The sequence below is a fragment of the Apteryx mantelli genome, chromosome 2, assembly GCF_036417845.1.
Source record: "Apteryx mantelli isolate bAptMan1 chromosome 2, bAptMan1.hap1, whole genome shotgun sequence".
Lineage (NCBI taxonomy): Eukaryota > Metazoa > Chordata > Aves > Apterygiformes > Apterygidae > Apteryx > Apteryx mantelli.
This window is the reverse complement of record NC_089979.1, coordinates 66,111,433-66,135,495: the sequence shown is the minus strand read 5'-3', so window position 1 is coordinate 66,135,495 and position 24,063 is coordinate 66,111,433. Positions and strand designations below refer to the sequence as shown.

The 24,063-nt window shown below is 40.5% G+C and overlaps 1 protein-coding gene across 1 annotated transcript in view; it reads right to left on the bottom strand.

Annotated features, from left to right (window-relative positions):
• The window catches only part of GMDS (GDP-mannose 4,6-dehydratase), a 435,614-nt gene that overhangs the window by 347,603 nt on the left and 63,948 nt on the right, over positions 1 to 24,063 (bottom strand). The window contains exons 2-4 of the mRNA XM_067290783.1: positions 17,086 to 17,130; positions 12,292 to 12,379; positions 8,211 to 8,320 (exon numbers count right to left, since the gene is read on the bottom strand). Coding sequence (XP_067146884.1) covers positions 8,211 to 8,320; positions 12,292 to 12,379; positions 17,086 to 17,130 — 243 coding nt within the window. The remainder of the gene's footprint in view (positions 1 to 8,210; positions 8,321 to 12,291; positions 12,380 to 17,085; positions 17,131 to 24,063) is intronic.

The following is a 24,063-nucleotide window of genomic DNA, read 5'->3' as shown; positions in this document are numbered from 1 at the left end:
CATGCAGGGGATACTATGTTAATCAGAAACACCCTGGGGCAGTAGGTTCTACATTTATAGTCCTATTATAGCACAGATCAGGTTTGGAAACTCATTTTTTGGCTAATAAAGTGAACTGCCATACATGCTGAATTAAATGTAATTTGATATCATCTTAAGACAATAAAATATTCTATAAAACATAACTATAAAATTCTCCAACTCCATAAAATTAAGGCCTGTTAGGCTTATTTTTGCCTATGTATAAGGTATATTGCATCTCTACAACAGAGAGCTGGTACTATTCTTTTCAATTAATTGGACTAGATCTTGTTACACTCAAGAGCCAAACTGCTTGCTTTAAAACACCAAAAAAAAATCCATTAATTTTCCAGAAGCTATGAGCTTTTGGGACATTTATATCGAACTTAAAACCTATGCAATAATCCAGCAGCACACCAATGCATACTGAATGATGCACTAGGTATAGCATATAAAATATTTACTATGCAAGCTGTAGTACACAATTCTAAGCCTTGTTACAAACACAGGACTAGCGGAAAAGCTTTTCAAAGCCTCGAGTTATTTAACTTGAAATTTTATCCAAGCAAAATTCCATCAAATTCAAAACAACTTTTGCCAAGACTGCAAGGATCAGAATTAAACTGAGTAAGTATGCAATTAGCATATTGTTGTTAAACACATAAGTAGCCTCATTTAGATTACTGATCAGTATTTAGCTGTGATTAAAGAAAAAAACACTAAAAAAGACCCCTACAATATCAAAACACATATCTCCAATACAAACTATTTTCAGAACTAGTTTACAAAATAGACAGGCAGTGGCACCACTCAGTAGAAGTTACTTTACTTCAGTGGTGCTACTGGGATGTTTAAAACTCAGCCAAGCCAAACTTAAGGGTTTCCAGAACAAAGGTCCTAACAGAGCACAGTTCTGTATGGAGCGCGCAATCATCAGCCTAGCTACTGAACAGCACAAGTACAGACTTTCTAGGGATCATGGAGCTCAAGAATCAGGAGACTTGAGTTCGCAGTTCTACTTTACTTTTGGGGTAAGCTGTTTAACCTTGTACCTTGGTTTTCCTCATAGCTAAGAGCACACTAGAAACATACAGTTGAAGTAACTTCCTGATGTGCGACTGCCTCAAAGAGACATCATCCTCTGCTACATAGGCTTTCCCATGGATGATTTTCAACTGTACTAACCACATGAATGGGAAGGGGGGCAGATGGGGGATTATCCCTATAATATCAGTGATAACACCTTCGAGAGAGCCAGCAACAGACATTTGTACAAATACACCTGTGTCCCAAACACAGGGATGCTAGCTACCAGGCCACGTCTCAGGTGCAGCCTTCATCACCATAAAAATGAGTTCCCAACTGCAGGAAAAAGGAACATCCCACATTAGACAATGCTGGGAAATGAAAAGGAAGCCCTATCTCCCATAGGGTTTTGCACTCCACAGGACAGAAGTATGGGGATGAAAACAGGCTTCATAACATTAAGTAGATGAGGCCTTTCCAAACAACTAGAAGTCTCATGTTCACACTTTCTGGTGCTCATGGGAGAGTTTAAGCACCTTGATATCTGCTGGAGGTACAACACAGCTGGGTACAAGCAATTAAGGAGGTCTGAATGTGTTGATAATTTTCTGACACAGATGACTGAGGAGCTGACAGGGGGAGATGATTTGCTGAACCTGGTACTTACAAATAAGTAAGAACTGATTGGGGATGTGAAGGTCAGGGCAGCCAAGGTTGCCATGGCCATGAGATGGGAGTTCATGATCCTGAGAGCAGGGAACAAGGCAAATAGCAGGATCATACCCTATACTTCAGGAGAACAGACCCGGGCCCCTTCAGGGATCTGGTGGGAAGAATCCCATGGGATACAACCCTGGACGGAAGAAGGGTCCAGAAGAGTTGGCTGATTTTCAAAGATCACCTCTTCCAAGCTCAAGAATGGTCCATCCCAACAAACAGGAAATCAAGCAAAGGCATCAAGAGGCCTGCATGGATGAACAAGGAACACCTGATTAAACTCAAACATGAAAAGAAAGTGCGCAAGAGATAGAAGCAGGGACAGGTGACACCCAGGAGGAATACAGAGACAGTCTGAGCATGCAGGGATGGGGCTAGGAAAGTCAAAGCCTACCTGGAGTTCAATCAGGTGAGGGAACATGGAGGGCAACAAGAAGGGCTTCTACAGGTCCATAAGCAGCAAGAGGAGGACCAGGCAAAATGCATGCCCACTGCTGAAGGGACAGAGACAAAGCACACAGAAAAGGCCAAGATACTCAGAAGATGCCTTCTTTGCCTCAGTGTTCACTTGTAAGACTGGCCTTCAGCAATCCCATGTCCCCAAAATCAGTGGGAAAGTCCAGGGAAAAGGTAGACTTCCCCTTGGTGGAGGAGGAGCAGGTTAGGGAACATTTAAACAAACTGGAAATACAGAAGTCCACGGGCCATGCTGTGATGTGTCTATGAGTGCTGAGGGAGCTGGGCAATGTCACTGCTAGACCGCTTTTGATTATCTTCGAAAAGTTGTGGTGATTAGGGGAGGTTCCTGAGGACTGGAAGAAAGCAAGTGTCACTCATATCTTCAAGAAGGGCAAGAAGTAGATCTGGGGAACTGCAGGCCAGTCAGCCTCATCTCTATCCCTGGGAAAGTGATGGAACAACTACTTCTGGAAAGAATTTCCAAATACATGAAGGATAAGAAGGTGATCAGAGTTAGTCAGCATGGATTCACAAAGGGAAAAACATGTCTGACAAATCTGTAGCCTTCTACAATGAGATGACTGGCTTGGTGGATGAGGGGAGAGCAGTAGATGATGTTCGTCTTGACTTTAGTAGGGTTTTTGATGCTGTCTCCCATAACATTCTCATAGACAAGCTAATAAAGTATGGACTAGGTTCAGTGAGGTGACTGAACTACTGCACTCAGAGGGTTGTGATCAGTGGCATAAAGTCCAGCTGGAAGCCAGTCACTAGTGGAATACCCCAGAGGTTGATATTGGGACCAGTATTGTTCAACCACCTCACTAATGACGTGGATAATGGGGCGGAGTGCACCCTCAGCAAGTCTGCTGATGATACAAAACTGGGAGAACTCTTGACAGGCTGGAGAAATGGGCAGAGAAAAACCCCAGGAAGCTCAACAAAGGGAAATGGAAAGTCTTGCACCTGGGGAAGAATAACTGCATACACCAGTACATGCTGGTGGCTGACCAGCTGGAACGCACCTTGGCAGAAAGAGATCTGGGGGTCCTGGTGGTCAACAAATTAAACATGAGCCAGCAACGTGCTTTTGTGGCAAAAGAGGCCAACAGCATCCCGGGCTGCATTAGGCAGAGTGATGCCAGCAGTTGGAGGGAGGTGATCATTCTCCTCTATCAACACTGGTAAGACCTCCTCTAGAATCTGTACTGGGCAGCGCAGAACTGAACACAAGAGGCATGGACATAATGGAGCAAAGTCAGCAAATAGCCACAAAGATGATTAAAGAAAGGAGCATCTCTCACACAAGGAGAGGCTGAAAGAGCTGGGTTTGTTTAGCATGGAGAAGACAAGGCTTGGTTTGGGGGAGGGGGGAAGGAGAAGGAGGGGAACTTATCCATATGGGTAAGTATCTGATGGGAGGCTGTAAAGAGAACAGAGACAGACTCTTCTCAATGGTACCCAGTGGAAGTACAAGAAACAATGGGCACAAACTGAAATCAGAAAATTCCATCTAGACATAAGAAGCTTTTTTACAGTGAGGGTAATCAGGTACTGGAACAATTCCCCAAAGAGGTTATGGAGCCTCCACTCAGAGATATTCAAAACCTGACTGGGCGTGGCCCTGAGCCACCTGCTCTAGCTAATCCTGTTTTGATTAGGAGTGTTGGACTAGATGATCTCCAGAGATCCCTTCCAACCTCAACCATTCTGTGATTCTATAACCCTATGAAATGACATGATATAAACTTTCTCTTGCATGCTTCATGTTTCCCCTCCCTGCAACTGTCCCAATTTCCTACCACACAGCATGCAAGCTAGCTATGACTTCAGGATGCAGCAGAGATCCAAGTGAACATTGCTTTTTACTTCAGTTTGGAATTTTCCTCCCTGGGCTCTGCAGACCTTGTAGTTATTTGTTGATCTTGTTATTTTTTGTTTCCCCATCTTTCCTGCTGCCCCCTCACCTTCTATGTAGCATGAAAGCACACAGAGTTAACGTTAATAGGCACAGAGTTGAAAGCAGTAATTAGTAGTTGACAAAATGTGTAGTTCACAATTAGGGGTCAGTATTTGACACAGATAGAAAGGCCAGAATAACCAGAAGCAATCAAGTTCTTAAATTTTGTCAGTATGTCTTGCCCCTATGGAGAAAGAGGAGACCTTCCAAGACTGAGGGCCTCCTCTTAGAAGAGGACAAAAATACAGAAGGAAAAAGAAGGACCTAGAGATGAAGCTGAATTCAATGGACAGCATAAAAGAGATCCTTACGCAAGCAATGGCTTACATGTTAAAAGCCCCTTGATTTTTACATTTCACAATTCAGGTAACAGTGGTAAGACTTGCTTCTTAAAGTTCATTCCTTCATACTTCAAACACATATGTGTCTACAAGGAACTAAAACTAAACAGAAGAATCTTAATGTCTACTAAAGAACAAGAGAAGAAACCCATACACATCTTGTGAAATAAAAAAGAAAAAACCCACAAACTTTTCTTTGAGCACATATTGACTTTTAAAAATGCAATACATGCAAATAAGATGTTACTCTTCAATAATATGTCCATGTTGCATATGTAAGGAACACCTACCACAGAATGGTCAGCTCACTGTTTTTGTATCTCATAAAATGTATGTGCTATAACAATTTTGGCAACAGATGCCAACAGTCAGTGGCCACAGTCCAGTACATGTTAACCTCTGCAACCCAATATACTTTAAGGATGTGAAACTGAGCAGTTGGGGCTGTGTGCACTACAGCCAAATTGGATGAGGCTTTTTACTGCATGTCTGCTAGGATAACAACAGCCATACAACTGGAGACATTTCTTCAGTTCCATGCTTAACTGCTAGTGCAACAAATTTCAAATTATGAAAGCTAGAGATCTTTTATTAATGTTACAGTACCTTTTGCTTCAGAAATTTCTCAAACTATTTACCAGTGTCCCCAGTTTAACACAAATCAAAACAAAAATCTTACAGCATAGTCAATAGTGATGGCATCACTTGTTCTAAGTGGGGGATGGGAGGAATAGTTGCACACACATAGATGTGGATATGTACCTCCTGAAACACTAAGATAGAAGGGGTCAAATTGAGCCAAATTAGCATTTGGATAACTGATTTCCAAGGCATTTAACAGAAAGAGGGATATGAGTAGAGTTTTGGGTAACAGAATTTATATTAAGCCATCTGCATGCTACCTATACCCAACAGTCTCTTAGTATTTAGAATCAATATACTGTAAACAATTACTCCTACAAAGCCTAATTAAATGGAAACAAATCATGGTTAGCACTGAGGATTCCCAGAGCACCAAGAGCCAAAGCAGCATGACAAACAGAGACTGGATAGAAAACATGAGGCTAGACTATTTATTTAACAACTATAAAGTGAATGTGCTACTGTTTTCTGAACACCCAATGGGGAAGTTGCAGTACAATAGCTAATCCCCATTCCTCATCAAAACAGACAGGAATGCACACTGAATAATTTGTTCTGACTGATGACATCATTCCGTTAAGTTTACTGTTTTTAATAACAAGTTTCAGTCTTCTCTCACTTTCTCCCATGGACAAGATCAGATCAGCCTCTCAGTGACCTACTTTATGAGTCATAATCCTCACTATTCATGATTCAGAAAAACATCTTCTCTGACAGTATTTCCCAGACTATTGTGGGTTCATTCCAAGAACCAATTTCATCTTCATTGGTTTCCTACAGGAAACCAGACCAACTTCCTATTATTTTATTTTCCTTACTTTCAGCATGGCTCACAAAACTAACTGGAAGTGAGAGTGATAGAAAACTTTATTCTGCATAAACACAAGCCAACATAAACACCACCAAAAACTACTGAAGACGTCACCGGTTCTGTGACCAGAATGTGAAACAAGCTAAGATTAGAAGCCGTCTTCCCTCCTTCCCCCAACTTGGTGTGCACAGACAAAAATGGTAACTTTACGTAAAGTTTAGCAGCAAGAACTGTTCAGGTCTCACTCCAGCAGGTGGCCAAGCCCTACCCCCTATTCTAGCACTGAGAGTTGTTTGAAAATGGTAAGCATTGGTGGACTAGTTTTAAGTTTGATAGATACCATAGTCAAGTCTCCCAATCACCTCAGGCAATGGATCTGTAATGCCTAGATTTTTCCCCCAACTGGAGCAATGGAAGTATTAGTAGGAATGCTAGGAAACAGAACACACCAACCCCTGAAGCAACCCTGTCTAGCTTTCACCTAGGTCCAATAGGACTGATTAGTACTGTCTAAGTATTGGTCCTGCAACATTCAGGCTGACTTCTAAAAGGGCCATTTTGATGTCTCCTCACTGTGCTTCAAGGCACTTTAGACTTCCAAAAGCCAAGACCCAGTGCCAGATCTGAAATGGCTCCAAAAGTCCATGCAGGGAGACACTTGAATAATAAGCTTTCCCAGAGCCCATGGCAGTGTGAGGCAGACACAATGACTATCACACCACCACCACCCCTTGACTCCCTCCCAGTACTATGATTTGAGCTGCTGGCAGCTGCAGCAGCCACACGGAAATAACTTGGGTCTAGAAGGCTAGTACAAACTCCATGGGACTAGAGCTGATTCCATGCAGATTTGTAGATACTGCGCTGGTTCAAGAAGTGAAGTGCAGGAACACCCAACATTGTACTGCAAATACCTGGCATGGTTTGCTGGCTTCAGTTCTGCTCTGCACAGCAGCAGGTAAATTGCTTCTGAACCAGAGATGCCCTTGGAGTTGGATTGCCTTGTTCTTATGGTGCTGCACCTGAGCTAATAAAACCAACTGGACATACGTGTAGCACAGACAGCAAGCTGGATAATTCAGCCACAGATAATTCTTTCAAAGCAATTTAAAACCAAGATCATTTTTGTGTCGCTTCCATATTCTGCTGTCCTTCTTCTCAATAACTGCATTCTTTCAGTGTGGTTTGCTCTTGATGGGTTTAGTAACAAGGCTTATGGTTTGACAGCAGCAACGTGTGGCTTTTTGTAAGAGGGTTGACTTACAAAACCAAAGCCAAACTGATTTTCACAAGGCTTAAGCTCTTCAATGCTCCTTCAGTTCTCACCTCAAGACAGGCTGGGGATGTTATCACTTAGGAATACTTTCACATTGCACAAGGAAGGAGAGGGCATATGGCTGATCCATAATCTACTTCAATCACAATTTGCTGCTTGCCCATCAATTTTGGTTTTTAAGCATGAAGAGGAGTACAAATGAGTTTTTTTGCAGAGTAAATGGAGTTCACTTGTTAAATGAGCTTTTCTGTGTTTGGAGAGCACTGCAGGTTAACATCTATGCAACCTGAATTCAAGTTATCCGCTCTACTGTTTATATCCTGTCCTTACAACACAGCAGTATTTGCCAGGATCAAATTACTCATCTTCAACAAGTCCTTTTTGTTTCAGTTTCTATAAATTGATTTTCCAACCAGAAAAAAAAAAGGAAGGAAAAAAAAACTAATTCTACAAGTAATAGTGAAGCTTTCTTCTCTATTTATAGGTTAGTCTTTCAAAGAATACTACCGGTATAAAAACTGGTATAGGTGAGCCTTTCTGGAAATGACACACTCAGATACACATCTACTCCATTGCAACGCAAATGGAAATAATGTGGTTCTAAGCACTGTTTGGTCCAACAACATCACATTACTCCTCCTTAGAGAAGAGGTGCAGCACACTGTGCAAAATTGTTTCAAATGGTGGAGAAACTAAATTTCAAAACCTGGGGATCTTCTTGATAATGACAATTTAACCTCATCTAAAACAATTTTAACATCTAACTGCATATTCAGTATCAAAATTTATGCAGTAATTCAGCACCACAGCAAATACAATTCTTTTGATTTAAGGCAGTGTTTACCTGTCAAAACTAGCAGTTGCTAAAAAGGCTAAAAGTGCTGCAGGCTAATATAATTGGAGCAGTACACCACGACCAATGCACATTCACAGTTCTCAGTGCTGGAAGCTACTCACCTTGACGTGGCTCTGAGCTCCCAGGTTGTATATCTCAGTGGGTTTAACTTCATTAATGATCTTCACCAGGCAGGTGCTGTCCGTGAGATCACCATAGTGCAGCTTCATGTCTTCAGAGTTTAAGAACATGCTGTTAATACGCTCTAGTCTCAAAACAATCTAGCATTCTTGGTCAAGATCCTATTCCAGATTTAAAATCCAAACAAACATTTACTGGAAAAAGTTAAGAAAACAGTGGGTAAGCAAGGTTTGTTTATTCCCCCCCCCCCTTCTTTAAACACAATATAGATTTCCCTGTGGGAGTAACAAGCACCATTTTAGATTTTCTTTTTAAAAATCTGATTTACCTGGCAACATTTATATCATTTGTTCAATCATTTACACTTCATTAAGCCAGGTTATACAAATTAGATCAATATCATACACAATCTTGGCCACCAAGTATTATTTTAGTTTAGGTTTCCAACCTTTCACTCACCAACATTTTCAATAACTTAAGCATACATTTGATAGTTTTCTCCTCCTTCCTGAATTGAAGTTACACATGCTTAAGTTTCTCACTGCAAATAATTTCACAACATGACTAGCGAAGAAAGGATACTAAAAATGCCTAAGCTATCTATGAGCTGAACATTTAGATTTAGATAATATTATCCTATGACTTTCTGCCTTTGTTACAACAGTTTTCCATTTTAGTGATACAGGTATACATTGCAAAGGAAAGAACAATTTCAGAGAAGAATTGTAACTGGCAGTGAAATACATGTCATGACATTACACACACAAATTTCAAATGCGGTTAGATATATCAGTCATGCAGATGTTATTTATCCTTTCCTGACTGGGTTAGTTTCTAACTGGTATGTGAAAAAGGAGGTAAGAGCATAAGGCCAGCTCCTGTCAAAGTTAATACAGCATGTCACAATGGCTTATGAACTTGTCCTTGGTTTCAGACTCTACCCCGTCAAAAATTTATTCTGAAAGTGAAATTCACTCTGATAAACAGGCCTCATTTTCCTCTTACTTTAAAAACAATACCACCACCACACGGCCATTCATACATCTGTTCAACAACAACCCTTTCTTTATAAAAAAATCTTTTGTTATAAATATTGAAGAATTAGCTGTTTACATTCAGATGCCATATTTAAACAAATTTTTATTTGATGCTTTTGACCTTAGTAAATTTAGGTTTGCAATGCATTATCTCCAGAAAAATATTCCAACTCCAGTGCACTTTAGCAGTCTTCCAATTTGACAAACAAGGATGGTCACTATTTTGGGCTGTATCATCTGCAGATTTAACCAATTTGCAAGGTTTTTTTTTAATCCTCAAACCAAGAAAGGTGAGGTTTGTAAAACGAATATGCAACACATTTTAAAAACACTGGTCAGAGATTGTTCAGCATATTCCTGATACCTTTTAAGGCAATGGGGATGCAAAAGCAGGGCAGTTCTGAAAAAAACCCTACGTACCTAGCCGAGGCTATGGCTAACGGACAAGGGAATGCTAATGCTTTTAGATACCTGTGATTGAAATTTGGGGGATGGCAAGCAGGTTATGACCCTTTTCATATGTGCACATCAATTATCCATGCTGTGGGCTGCCTGCATTCCTGCAATGAATTCTGTACAGGCTGTGCCAGAACAACATTAAGTTCCCACTTGTAGGTAATACAACTGTCCTGCTTCTAAAGTGAAATTCAATACATGAAATTAGTTTTGCCTGTGAGCCAAAGCATGCACAAGATCCCATATGGTTAAAGGACAAGCAGATTTGGATATTGGTGTTAACCTGCAATCCTCAAAACTGTTGGAATCCAGACCACCTAGAGGGCTGCGGTATTTTTCTTGCAACACCGTAAACAGAGACCACTAGCAAGCACAGGTTATCCAGTTTCTCTGGTGGCAGTTGCCACCTTTTCCAGGACAACTCTGTGGGCTGCTGGGAGCGGGGTGGGGGAGGGAATCAAAAAACACTGCCCTTTCTGCACCAGAAAAGAAAATCTCCCCTAGGCAATAGGAATCTTTTCCTCTGCTTAATTCCTTCTGGTGTTAAATGAAATCTCCCTGACTGCTGAGACAGCCTTTGGGAGATCAGAATGCTCCAGAGCAGAGGACACCATTACAGGAGGGGGCCCAAGCAGTTCTGTAAGTAGCTTTTGGGTCTGAAAGAAGAGCAGGTTACTCTCCAGACTAAGCAGCAGCTGGGCAGGAAGGAGGTGCCACAGCCTGGCTCTCTCTTCCTACACCAAACTTCAGCTCTACCACCATCCTCAGGTCAGAAAACATTCTCAAAGCTTTCCAAGGGGAAGGTGCACTGCCAGCTGCACTGAGCGGAGCCTCAGAGATGCTCTCTCATAATTTAGTTGAATTTAAAGCTCTCAGAGTGCCCACTGTGGTCTAGCATCAAGTCTTCAAAGTTTCTTATTCAAATAGCTTTTTTGGAGGGGGAGCAGGGCACGAGGCAGCATTGTTTATTTTTTGAATTGTGAAAAAGAAGTCTTTCAAGAATAACAGGGTAAGTGGAAAAACTTACTAGAAATGAGGTTTATTTCATGCAAAGATTTATAAGCATAGATCAAATGCCAAAACCTTTGGGCATGCACTGATTGATATTAATAAAATTATCCAATCTGAAAGCCTCCTTAGCAAGCAGTGGCTGGAGGACTTGCTTCAGGGAACACTATAACCTAGTTTTCTTTACTTGATTTCATTTTTATTAAAAGAGATCCACTGTTTGAGACCTTCTCCTTGCAACATGTAATCCGTTCCTCATGGGAAGAACACACAGGGCAAACAAAAATTTAGAGTTTTTGTTCACATCAATCACTATTGCTTCTTTACTTCCTCCAGTACCGCCTGGAAACCCATTGTTTCAAAACAGTTGCCATGGAACAGCCTTTCCTGAGATTCCAAGTCCAATTCCTCCTCCTTCAATTCATATGGTTACATTCCTCAGTTAAAGGAAAATGAGATAAGGAGTGGGGTAAAATATCTAAGGTTTGCTTTCTTTTACCTTTCTTCCACCCCTTTGTTAAATATTTCTCTCTCTATCAATTACAAACCACTATCTCACTTCTCAGATCACTTTCATATTCACAAGATGGTCCTCATGAAGAACAGCTTCCTATTTGATTTCTTTGCTTCATTTTACCTTGTGAATTTAAGTCATGGGAAACACATCGCTTACATTGTCCTTGATGGAAACATCAGGTTCAGTGCTCTTCATGAAGATACTATATTCATTGTTTTGCCCCTTTCAATAAGATATTTTTACATGCATCTTCTGGATACATACAAGTTATTCTGGAGTCAGAAGAGTCTCTATTCTCAGAAAAGATGACCATAATATATCAAATGTGATTTTCTTATTGTAGAATATTTTGTACTGTGTAAATGGGACTGGTTCCATTGAGAGGAACATAGCAGGATGTCAGTTGTTTCTTTTTATGCTATGCAAATGTGGCCCAGAAACTATGAAGGGAAGGCCACAAAAATCAAACAAAGGAAACCAAGCATGCAATGAAAAATAATTATTTCACTAATAGCATAAAATCTCATGTCTGTGTAAAAGCCTATTCAACTGCATCAAGAACAAACACATTGGTTAAAAAAAGATTTTTAAGGTAACTGTCTTGAAAGCCTATTCTAATATCTCTACCTCTATTCTCTCTCAGTGCTTTCAACCTCAAATAGCTAATTGCTGCTACTCACCTATTTGTGTGAACACTATGTCAGCATTTTTAACACGATAGAAAATGTCTTTCTGTACCTCTCTACTATTTTCCCCTATTGATAATTCTCACACACAAAAATATATGCGCTTTGTGTCACATTTCAATCAGAGAAAAATCATCAATTCTTTTCATTCTGAGCTAGAGCAGCTAACACCAGAGAAAAGCAAAACTTAGCTAGGAAGTTTCAGCTGTATGACCAATCCTAAAAATCAAGAGCAGCTTTAAAATGACTGCTAGTTGGTACAATTTAGGTAAAGGAAACTGACTGTGGGATTCTCTTCCTCCTCCACCAAACAAATCACACACACTAAGAAACCTTAAATATAAAAAAAAAATCTTACTTCCTTCAGTGTGAGCCTGTGGGTTCTTATAGAGATGTTCAATCCGGCCTGTATTAAAAGAACTAGATCGACGAACGATTCCATGCACCTGTGGATTAAACATGGATAAAGATCAAAAGGAAAAGGTAAACATAAAAAAAAGGAAGCATTCATCATCTCTTCTTTCAAATACATAGGCCTAACCCTTATATCAAGTAATCAGAGTTTGTCTCCATTCCTAAACTACAGACAGACAGTTATCAAAATTCTAACATAATACTCCAAGATGAGCTCTGACATTGCTGTGTTTGTTTCAGTACCCTTGAACTGTTTCATCTTCTCCCTTGTTGCCCCACCACTCGCAGCCCAAGCATCTCGCACAAGACAGAGACCACACTGAACTGCTCTAGAGCACCATCTCCTTGTAAGGGAAACTTGCCAACACTGCTGCAGTGGGGGAAGCAGTGTGTGGAGCCCAAGGTAGCCACTTCTAGCTGGCTACAGAGGAGCCTTTCTGAAGCCAAAAGAGATGGGTACAGAAAAAAGCAGTGGTAAGAGATAGGACTGAGGAAAGGACAGGGGGAACAAGGTGAGAAGAGAAGAAAAAGTCAAGGGGAAAGAGAGCAGCAGCAGTAAGGCCCAAATATATTTTTAAAAGCAGCTGTTATTCACCGTCTGTTCTTCCAACACACCAGGAAGAACAGTCAGTCCTATTTTTTGAACCTCATGAGTCAGTTTTCTAAGATGGGTTATGAGACACGCAGGCAAGTTTAAGGCTGAAATGCAGGTTGGGAATTCCTCTAACCAGCCATGATAAATAAGTGAAAAAAAATAGCAGTTCTGACTAACATTAAAGAAAAGCCTGTTTGTGTCTAATACATTAGAGAAATTGTTTGAACACTGAACCCATTTGCTCCTTATGTAAGATAGCCCCATAACTGCTGCCAAAATTTATGTTAGTTTAGGTCATCAGCTGCAGAAATTGTGCTTGCACAAGTGGAATCAAACTTCAACACCTGACTCTGCCCTCCACTTCTCCCTGCCCTTTATTTCTGAAAGAGACCCCTTACTATGTGATGCATCCTATACTCACTTGGGTTGGGCCATCACTTTAGCCTCTCACTTCATGTTAACTTGAACCTGCGAGCATACTATCAGCATGAATAGAATTTTTAAAAAGCACATGTCTAACTACAGTTAGACATGCCAAAAACACTTTTTACTCCATTTCACGCCTGAAACTTAACTGAGTAAGAAGGTATGTGCAACCTCAGAGTGAGACCAGTTTGCTATGTTATGAATGACCTTTGGGTGGCAAGCTCTGTAATTATTGTGCAATGTTTTCATCTTTAAGATGTGCATGTCAAATTCATGATACTTATTTCCTTACATAAAATCTCTTTACCACCCAACTACCCACTATGCTCACACAACGTACCTTGTTCTAGAATCCAAGTGCTAAACTTTTCACAACTGAATAATACACTGCATTTTGAGGCTCAACAGGTAACCCTTAGAAACATGGTGCCAAAAATAAATTCCTTCCATTAAGCAATAAATTTATGAAGTTTTAATTAAAGTTGCCTAGTAAGAATCCCCATCAAAATAATTATTTATGGAACATGTGGATAATTTATTTTTAGAGAGACATAAGGGTTATAGGGAAATGCTTTCAAAAGACAGCTTCATAATAACTTCAGTTTTGCACAAGATGTTGGAAATGCTCTGATTAGTTACCTGAACATCTGTTCTTTTAAGCAAAATTAGACTTTGCCATTTTAAAGTATCAAACTCTTCAAAAGGAAGTGAACTGAAGTGCTCTACAACTGTTCTAGCAAAATTAAATATTTTATCTTAAAGTCCTGATGAGAGACTTCTTGAGCTCTCAATTATCTAACTCAGAATTAAGTCATGCTGAAATTCAAGTTCACACAAACCATTGACCAATCAGTCAAATCTTGCCAGCTCAAAGCTTGATGAAAGATTGTGCTTGCTTGAGCTTTGTGTCAGTTGAATGACTGTGATACTAACATTTGACCAATGAAGATGTGTTAAATGCAGTCACCCCAGGACTTCAAACACTTTCAGCAAATAAACAAATCCAGAGAGCCTCTTGCATCCAGTGATAACAAAAAAAACACTCAAACCTGGCTTCCCCCCCCCTCCTTTTTCTGGTATGCATATACAAGAGAAAGAAAACCTGCCAAATGCTTAATCCATGACAGCAATATTACTGTAAGAACTGACAAAAGATGCTTTTGTCTGCATGGGACAGGTGAAATGCAAACTTTGTGACAAGCCAAAATGTGTGCAAACTTGGTTAATCTAGGTAAGAATGCAAGATCAGTACATTTTTCTTAGTAGGGCTTGATCTTGCTTTAGATAGTCTGATATTAAAAAAAAAAAAGAAAAAAGAAAAAAGTTTTAACTGATTTTCTGGTCAATTGAAAGACACTGTCCATAAACAGCAAAGAAATCTCAAATTATACAAACGTTGGCTAAAAGCTTTCCAGACAGAAATTAACAATCTATTTTACTGTAAATGGATTGAACTTTAGCAGAAAAAAGATAGTGCATCTGTCATACCCTTGTACCAAAACATTCTCTCCTCATTTATTAGTTTTTGAAATGCAAGGGTATCTACCTGATAACTATCTATCTTTTCCAGAAGCCCTACATCTCTGCTATTCCTTTCTTAACAAGCATGATAGGTCAATATCAACTTCTTCAAAGCCAAGAGAAACCACAGGGAGACTCTGTCGCAGGCAGACATCCTACCCTAGAAGAATCACACTGCACAAACTTGCCTCGCACCTGAGCGTAGGAAGATGAAATGCATCAGATGAATTCAGGCATCTCATGGGGCTAGAAGGAAAGTTTAGGCCACGATGCAACCTAGTACTTCAGCACAGACACAGCTGCACATATAAAAGCAGTATCACTGGAGCAAGTTCACATTACAGATCACATGCTATATATGCTGTAGTGCTTGGATTTTAGGGGCTAAGTTCGTAATGCCTGTATTTTAAAGACTGAACACTATGGTCAAAATAGAATGAGCTGAAATGAAGAAAAAAATGACATTCTTTCTTATCCCTTTTCTCCACTTCCACTAGGATTCAATCAAATACCTTCAATTGTTGTAGTTATAAGAACTCAGTTCCATTACAGCTAAATAAAAATACTGTTTTGTGTGTTAAGGTTATATTCAGCACCACTGCAATATTCAATCTGTCATTATACAAATTAACACCCAGTTATTTGGGAGGGAAAAAAAAGAGAGAAATCAATAAAGCTGCATCATGCAAAACTACAGTTTATAACTGAAAAGAAGATAATTCCCTACAAGTGGTAGTCCAATTCAGTGATTTTGGTCTTAAAATTTTTTTTTCTGTTACAAATAATTGATAACATACACGCTTTATTTGTGAATTTCCTTACATTACTACACACAGATTATCATATTTGCTCTGCTGTTCAGTTAATGAGGAACAGAGATCTCTAAATAAGTAGGAACATAGGAAAGAATTCCAACAAACATATGGAGAGTTGAGGAAAAGAAAGGGGAAAAAAAATCTTTTGCCGAATTATTGTAATCTTTCTACTGTGGAGAAGGTCATATTTCATCTTAGTTTCAGTTAGCAGTTTCCAATTTCATTGTGGACTAGGAAAGAGTGTGTGCTTTTACCTGCAAAGTAGCAGAAGCAATGAAAATGATACCTTTCTTCCCCAAATGGAAGGGAAAAATAGTAAAAATAAGCAATTTACAATACCTAAAACCCACACCAAGAAGCAAATCAATCAGCAAAGCAGTAAAATGAATGCAATAAGCAAGGCAAGATTAATCACATGCAAAAAGATGAAAAATGCAGATTGTCTAAGAAAAGAGGTTTCTTATTTAGCTATGCAGCAGTTACAACAGAGGTAGTAAAAGTCCACGCTAGAGAACTATCTTTTACCAAAAAAACACAAAATACTACATTGCAAAGAGAATTATCTGATCATCCCTTTCCTCCTCCTTTCTACCATGATTATACCTATTGGAAGCACTGCTCATGACTGAGCAGGCAAATATTCTCAGATACATACCCAAAATGATTTGAAAGCATCAAATTGTACCACAGTAATATTATCACTGAATTGGCAAGCCCCCCCTCCACCTCCCCCAAAGGACAATTTTGCTTAGTAGAGTTATGCAGCAGGAAGTAAGGAGTCTGACTCCCTTTATTTTAAGGAAAAGGTAAATAAGGCTCATATGCAAAGGAAGAGTATAAATAAACCAAGAGAAGGGGTGGGAAGCAACACTCCCAGAAGTCTGAATTTTCACAAAGAAACCAGAACGCTTCTTAGAAAACAAACTGTGTTTAAATTTTCAACATGAGCCTGACATGGATTAGCAAGATTTTTACTGCTGAAGTACAACTGCCGACACAAAAGGGCCTTCAGTGTGAGCAAGAATCTTGGGTGTTTTTTTTTCTTTTTTTTCCTCTTCATGTGGTACATTGCATCATAAATTATTTCCTAATTCTTTACAGCTTTGGCTTACACAGGTTGTTGCTTATCTAAGTTGGCGGGAAACATGCAAAGCAGCTATACCCTGAGGAGCAGAGGGAATCCACCAGTGGACATTAGATGATAAATAGTACAATAAGCTGGCGTGATTACAGGCCGTGTTGCACATTCTTCCCTGGAGTTTTGATTTGTTATCTAGGGTTGAGCGGAAAACATACACAGAGAAGGACAGAAGCAAAGGAAGCTAGAGTTGCGGCATCCAAATGATTCCATCAGCCTGCAGTCAGTCACCGAGTCACTCACCTCATAGCCTTTTTCCAGCAGGAACTCAGCCAAGTACGATCCATCCTGGAAAGAGTAAGATACAGGAAAATGTCAGAGAGAGCACGAGGGAGCGCGAGAGAATGAGCACGAGAGAGAGAGAGAGAGAGAGAGCGCACGAGGGAGCGCGAGAGAATGAGCACGAGAGAGAGAGAGAGCGCGAGCACGAGGGAGCGCGAGAGAATGAGCACGAGAGAGAGAGAGAGAGAGAGCGCACGAGGGAGCGCGAGAGAATGAGCACGAGAGAGAGAGAGAGAGAGCGCGAGCACGAGGGAGCGCGAGAGAATGAGCACGAGAGAGAGAGAGAGAGAGCGCGAGCACGAGGGAGCGCGAGAGAATGAGCACGAGAGAGAGAGAGAGAGAGCGCGAGCACGAGGGAGCGCGAGAGAATGAGCACGAGAGAGAGAGAGAGAGAGCGCGAGCACGAGGGAGCGCGAGAGAATGAGCACGAGAGAGAGAGAGAGAGAGAGAGAGAGCGCGAGCACGAGGGAGCGCGAGAGAATGAGCACGAGAGAGAGAGAGAGAGAGAGAGAGAGCGCGAGCACGAGGGAGCGCGAGAGAATGAGCACGAGAGAGAGAGAGAGAGAGAGCGCGAGCACGAGGGAGCGCGAGAGAATGAGCACGAGAGAGAGAGAGAGAGAGAGCGCGAGCACGAGGGAGCGCGAGAGAATGAGCACGAGAGAGAGAGAGAGAGCGCGAGCACGAGGGAGCGCGAGAGAATGAGCACGAGAGAGAGAGAGAGAGAGCGCACGAGGGAGCGCGAGAGAATGAGCACGAGAGAGAGAGAGAGAGAGCGCACGAGGGAGCGCGAGAGAATGAGCACGAGAGAGAGAGAGAGAGAGCGCGAGCACGAGGGAGCGCGAGAGAATGAGCACGAGAGAGAGAGAGAGAGAGCGCGAGCACGAGGGAGCGCGAGAGAATGAGCACGAGAGAGAGAGAGAGAGCGCGAGCACGAGGGAGCGCGAGAGAATGAGCACGAGAGAGAGAGCGCGAGCACGAGGGATCGTGAGAGAATGAGCATGAGAGAGAGCGCGCGAGTGTGCGAGAGCGCGCGCGAGTGCGAGAGAGAAAAAGATCCAAGTTGACTGGGTATCAAACACATACTTGGATTTCTCCAGATTTAACTGGAGACCTGACCTGAAATATTATAGACACTTTTTGGCTAATTTTAGATTAAGAGGCAGTATATTTAAGATAACTTGCTTCAAATGCTGGTTGAGAACTCCTGCCCCTTGAATCCCTTCCCAGCTTCCATTTTAAAACATCTAGAGACATCTTCCAAAATAGCCTAACCACAATTAATGAATTTGAACTATTTTGGAGAAAGGGAAGGAAAAACAAATGTCATAAGCTTAACATACTCTGACAGCAGACAAATAGGTTTGTATGGTAGTGTGTCAAGCTCACTTCTCCCTTACATATGTTACTCCTATAAGCATTCTAAAGACAGCAATAATCCTGCTTGCTTGATCCATTAAGTTTTTCAAAAGTCTCCCTAGCATGTCTTATTGTTATACAACAAAATACAGGTTATAAAAAAAGTCACTTTCACAGTTTGTATACTGTTGAGAGTTGAGGGTTTGTTTTTTTCTTTTAAGACCTTTTCAAACTCAAATTATTAAACTCTCAGAAAGTAAACACTTCAAAATCCATGCTAGCACACGTTTTCTGAAATAAAATAATTTTCTTGTGCTCATCACTATTGCCAGGATTACCAAATAAAAATAAACCTCTTATCAACTTCTACGCACTGCCACAAATTCTGCAAAATTTACCTCTTTAGAATGCACACAAACTAATGCTGTGAAAATTAAGAGATTATCTATGCCCAAAGAGTCCCTTTCTTTCCACTGACTTTTTGAACCAACAGTACCCTTTAACACGTGAGAGTATTCCAGAGTCAATTGGCTTGCCCTAGGAAGACCATAAAAAACACAGAATGCCACCTTCGCTCACATGCTTAAAGTATATTACATGGATATACCTTGACATGATCAGGGCCAAAGACCTTTAGGTGTAAAACTGGATGGACACCTCTTTGGTCCTCTTTTTGAAGACCTCTTTTTCTCTGTTTCCAGAGAAAAAACCTATTTCACCTCAAATTAAATGCACTTTTCCTGTCTCATAGACAGCCCAAGGAGAATAAAATAGTGAAGTAAGAAATTTGAGAGGCACTAGGAGGCCCTGAAACAGCAGGACTGCCAGTGGAGAGTGCTTACGATATTGATGTTAAAGATATGCATAAATCTATGAAGAATGACAGGGTGCAGTGGACAACAGATATTTGTTGTACATTTACGCCATACATATAAAACTCCAGCAGCTTTAATGACTTTATGGCATAAATATGTTTCATAATGTCTTATATAGACTAGGAGAGCATGCAACACAAAAAGCCTCAGCATACACATATTTCTTCCGATACATGCATGATATGCATGTGCTCACATAGCTTTTCAGTGCCCATAACCAGACAGCAGTCAGATTACAATACTTGTTAATTTGGAATATGACAAGCCATGTGTGCCATGCCACGGAAGGAATCATTGGAATATTATGTGGTTCCACACATCACATGAAAAGAACAAGACCCCATAGAAGGAAAAAATATTCACAAAAAAAATGCAATAGAAACTCTGGAGAAACATTGCAGGGGTGGAAACCTGTAATTTACTTTTCCTTTTCTTTAGTAAATCCCCCAGGATTTAGCAGAGGTAGAGTAGGGGGAAGAAAGCTCCATATTTTGCCTTGGTTACACAGTCCTTAAAAATAAAAAAGGAGGTGAAAGTGGGAGACACAGAGAGTGCAAAGGAGATGGAAAAAAAAGAGAGGCTGTGATTATTTAGAAAGTTGATGTGAAACAGACTTGACTGGGATTGAACCCTGTCAATAAGGTCTTGTTCTTCTCACCCAGGCCATTTCTCAAACTTTCCAACCATGCTGGAACATTTTGAACCAGCAGTGGCATTCACTTCCTCTGCACTTCCTTTCCAGGTCTATCAAGTGATAGGGCACGGCTTTACAATGAGTGGGAAACAGGCAGCAAGTGCGAATGCTACTGGTTTCTGGCTCTAGCACAGCACAGCTGATTTACTGTCTGGTAATCTCACACAATGCAGATTGATGTGGTCCTGCACTACGATACAGTATCACAGAGAGCCCTGAAGTTTCACATTGCCCTTCCTTTTCAGTACAGCAGCTGTCAATGAGCCCAGCAATCGGAACAATGATTAAAATGTCATAAAAGTTTGCAACTTGTTATGCATAGCACAGTTTCAATCTTTTCTTAATGAGAATGAGGAATAAAGCATATTAAGTAAGCTCTCTTAAAAGATTTATACCTTATGCATTGGAGACTGTATTACACATATAAATTCCGTTATCAAAGCTATCAATTCTGGTTTATACTACAAACAGAACTTTCAAGGTTCATGAATCATTAACTGAAAAACAGGAAAGGAACCTTAAAGGACCTAAATGTTTAACATTAAAGCTCATTTTTTCTCCGGATTAGCAGCTTTTGTTTTGAGTCACATGCTCCCAATCATATCCATCACTAGCATGCATCTGAGCAGGAATGGATCAGCATGAAGCACACGAATCTGCCTGAACCATCCAGTAAACTTTTGGGGGGACAAGGGCGAGAGAAAATGTCTTCCCTCTTGCAAGTAATACTTACAGTAATCTTGATCTTATTTCCCTGAGTGTTTCACCTGCAAATTACTGAGCCAAATCCAATCCTTCTCAACACAGCATAAAAAGAGTTTCCAGGAAACTGTGCCATCCTCTCTCTGCACTGTGGTTGCAATGTCTCTTGATGCCTATCCACTTGGGGTTCTCTGCACAGAGCTTTAACAGAAAAACTATATCACTTTTGGGAGCTTTTTGCAACAGGACCTGAGCCACACCAGGTGGCATAAATACATCCACCCAGCTCTGCATCAACTTAGGTGGCTGTAGCACATTCGACCAGCAAGGCATTAGTATGCCCAGAGCCCACTCCGGTCAGAGAGACAGCTATAGGTACCCTCCACACAAAGAAAACCTTAAACTGAGAAGATATACACACATACAAACATATTTTTGTACCTTTTCACTTTTATGCATATACATAATATGCCTTTTTAATATATTATGATATATAAAAATAAAAAAGATTATAGAGTGTTTGATTACTTTGTTCCCTCCCCGAGCAAGATGCTATTCTACTTACCTTAGAAGCATTGCCATGTTTGAGGGTTTACTTTTGCTAAAGTGCCCTACTATTATTCTTCTGTGATTTTTTTGGCTATTATAAAATGAAGATAGGGAAGTATAGCCCTTTGTCTATGGCTAAAGCATTTGCTTCAATACAAGAAAATAGGCTATAGTCTTTAAATAGGATCATAATGAGACCTTGTTCTGCACAGATATACCAGACCATCCTGCACGATCAAAACCGTTTAACAAAACTAATCAAATAAACCACTTCAGTTAAAATAGTTCCTCATCAGCACATTGTGGCATGTCAGACTTGAAGAATCACTTCACTGTCTTCAGCCAAATAGTAGTTTGAAAGCATATACAAAGAATGATACTTTAGCTAGCTTCCAATACATAGCAGCAGGTTTCCAACTGTAGTTTCCTTACATGTCTGTAAAATTCCCAGACAAAAGAAAACAGTCATATAAACTAGCAAGACAACTTTAAGATGCAATATTTTATATTTAATATAGTAGTTAATGTCAGGAACTTCAATAAGCCTTGACACACTATCAAAGAAAACTTTTTCCAACAGCGAAAGAAGTGAGACAAACAAGAGTTAGACAGTGCCATGCCACAAACATCTAGGAAAAAAAAGTTCATAAAGTTCAACTTGACCTATGAGCAAAGAATAAGGTAATTTATACAGAAAAGAAAAATGAAAATAAGCAGAATTAAGTAGCATGTTTGCCAACTCAAGTCTCCTTTATTTTGCACTGTTCTATTCAAGGGAAACTCCATTTATATCAATGGGCTTGTTTTAGATTTATATTGATACAAGTAAATTCAGAGAAGGCCATAAGAGCAGCTCCCGAACATAGAACATCCTCCTCCTCTTCCTTTAATAGGACCTGTTAACAACAACATCCTTCCATAGACATCTTTGATCCAAGAAGTGGATTATGTGTCCTATCTGAACATTCAGCTTCTAGAGAAGGAACTCTCACTTCTCCACAGTTCCTCTCTACTAAAATGTAGGAGTCGAAGAAAGTACTAGCAAGATGAACAAACAGACGGAGAAGAGAGGCCAAGAGAGGAGGAACAGGGTTTTATTATTACTGTTTTTTTTCCTAGAATTATAAGGAAAGTCCACAGAATTTTCTCAGAAGGGGAAAAGGAATTAAAAACCTAATATGAACAATGCAAATACATTGTAATTGTAACACAGAAAGAGGAGAAAGGGCTCCCTTTGCAGAAAAAAAAAAGTATAAAGTTTTAGGAAAAAAAATATCCCAACAGTATTGTGTAGAAAGTGACATTCCTCATAAACATGCAGTTTTAGGAAGTCCCAAATCCATACAGAGGATTGTGAGAAATCCTGCTGTAAAATCTCTAGAGAAATCGACTGCCAACAGCCCCGCTCTCTAGATGTTTCTGACAATCTTGAGCGAAGGAGCAAGCAGCCCTCTCATCACTGCTCTTTCTCGCAGCCTCTCCCCCACTCCCTTCTGCACCCACTCATCTTGCAATCCTGCTGACAGTCAAAGCGTGCTTATTGCCATCACTGCTTTAATCCTTCACCTCCACAAAAAGCTCTTAAAATTCAGATAAGACTTTACCTCTAAACTTTACAGGGGGCAGGGATTCAACTTGCATTGAACTGCACCAAAAATCCTGCTGACGTTAAATGGAGCTGGACCATCATTCTCCATCTCCTTCTCATAGCTGAACCATCACCACACCCCTAACACTGCTTATGATCTACCAGATTCTCATCACTCATTCCTACCACCCTACGTTTCCTTCCCGCCTGCTAAAAGATGGACCCTAACTTAAGGCCACAGGAAAAGCTATCTTGATGCCAATGCCAAGGGGGCCAGTGTTACGCCTCCTATGGGAGACGGCTGCACGGGAGCGCCCTTGCCGTCGGAGCCCCCCAGCACAACCCAGAACCCCCAAATCTGACTCCAAACCCCGTGACAGACATGACCACTCAAAGGGCATCACTTTAGTGCATAAACAGCTGGCAAGAGAGTCTGACTACTTTATATATACACCTATACATACTTTCTCTGTCCATTTGCAAGCAGATTGCCAGTAAAGCCCAAGAATGTAAAATGCGACACAGTCACACACTGCCAGATGCACTGTTGGAGGTGTTAGCTTTTTTGATTTTTTTTTTTTTTTTTTTTTTTTTTTAAAGGAGGACATGTATGACAAATATTTGTCCATTCACAATATGCTTCTAGTTCTGCTTCTCCGCTGTGGCCGTGTTTCACAGACGCCGGGCTGTCAGATTTCACTGCTCATTTGGAAGATTGCCACGATTTTCACACATAAAATAAAAGATCAAAGTTGGTTATACTTATAAAACTCAAAATTGAGTAAGGCTAGCGCCCTGCCCTTAGGAATACAACTACAAAGGTGAGTTCAGGGCAGTTCAAAATATAGATGGTGTCAATTAGCAAAGTCATTTTTAACAGTCCTAAATTCCTTTTGAACTACAAACTATAACTGTGCCATGGAAAGTTACATTTTGATAGGTTTAATTAATCTATTTGGGGAAAGGAGGGTAGAGACAAAAAGGCATACATGTTCAACCATAAGACATGGTTTTTATTTCTTAAACAAAGGGATCTTTCTGTAACAACACCACCAACAGTGCACTACCATCATGATCCTTTAGCCTGGTTTGAAGGAATAATACATACTTCCATTAAAATTTATAAAACTGGTGCCACTAGCAGCCTTTCACAATAAATAGTTGCTTCATCAAGT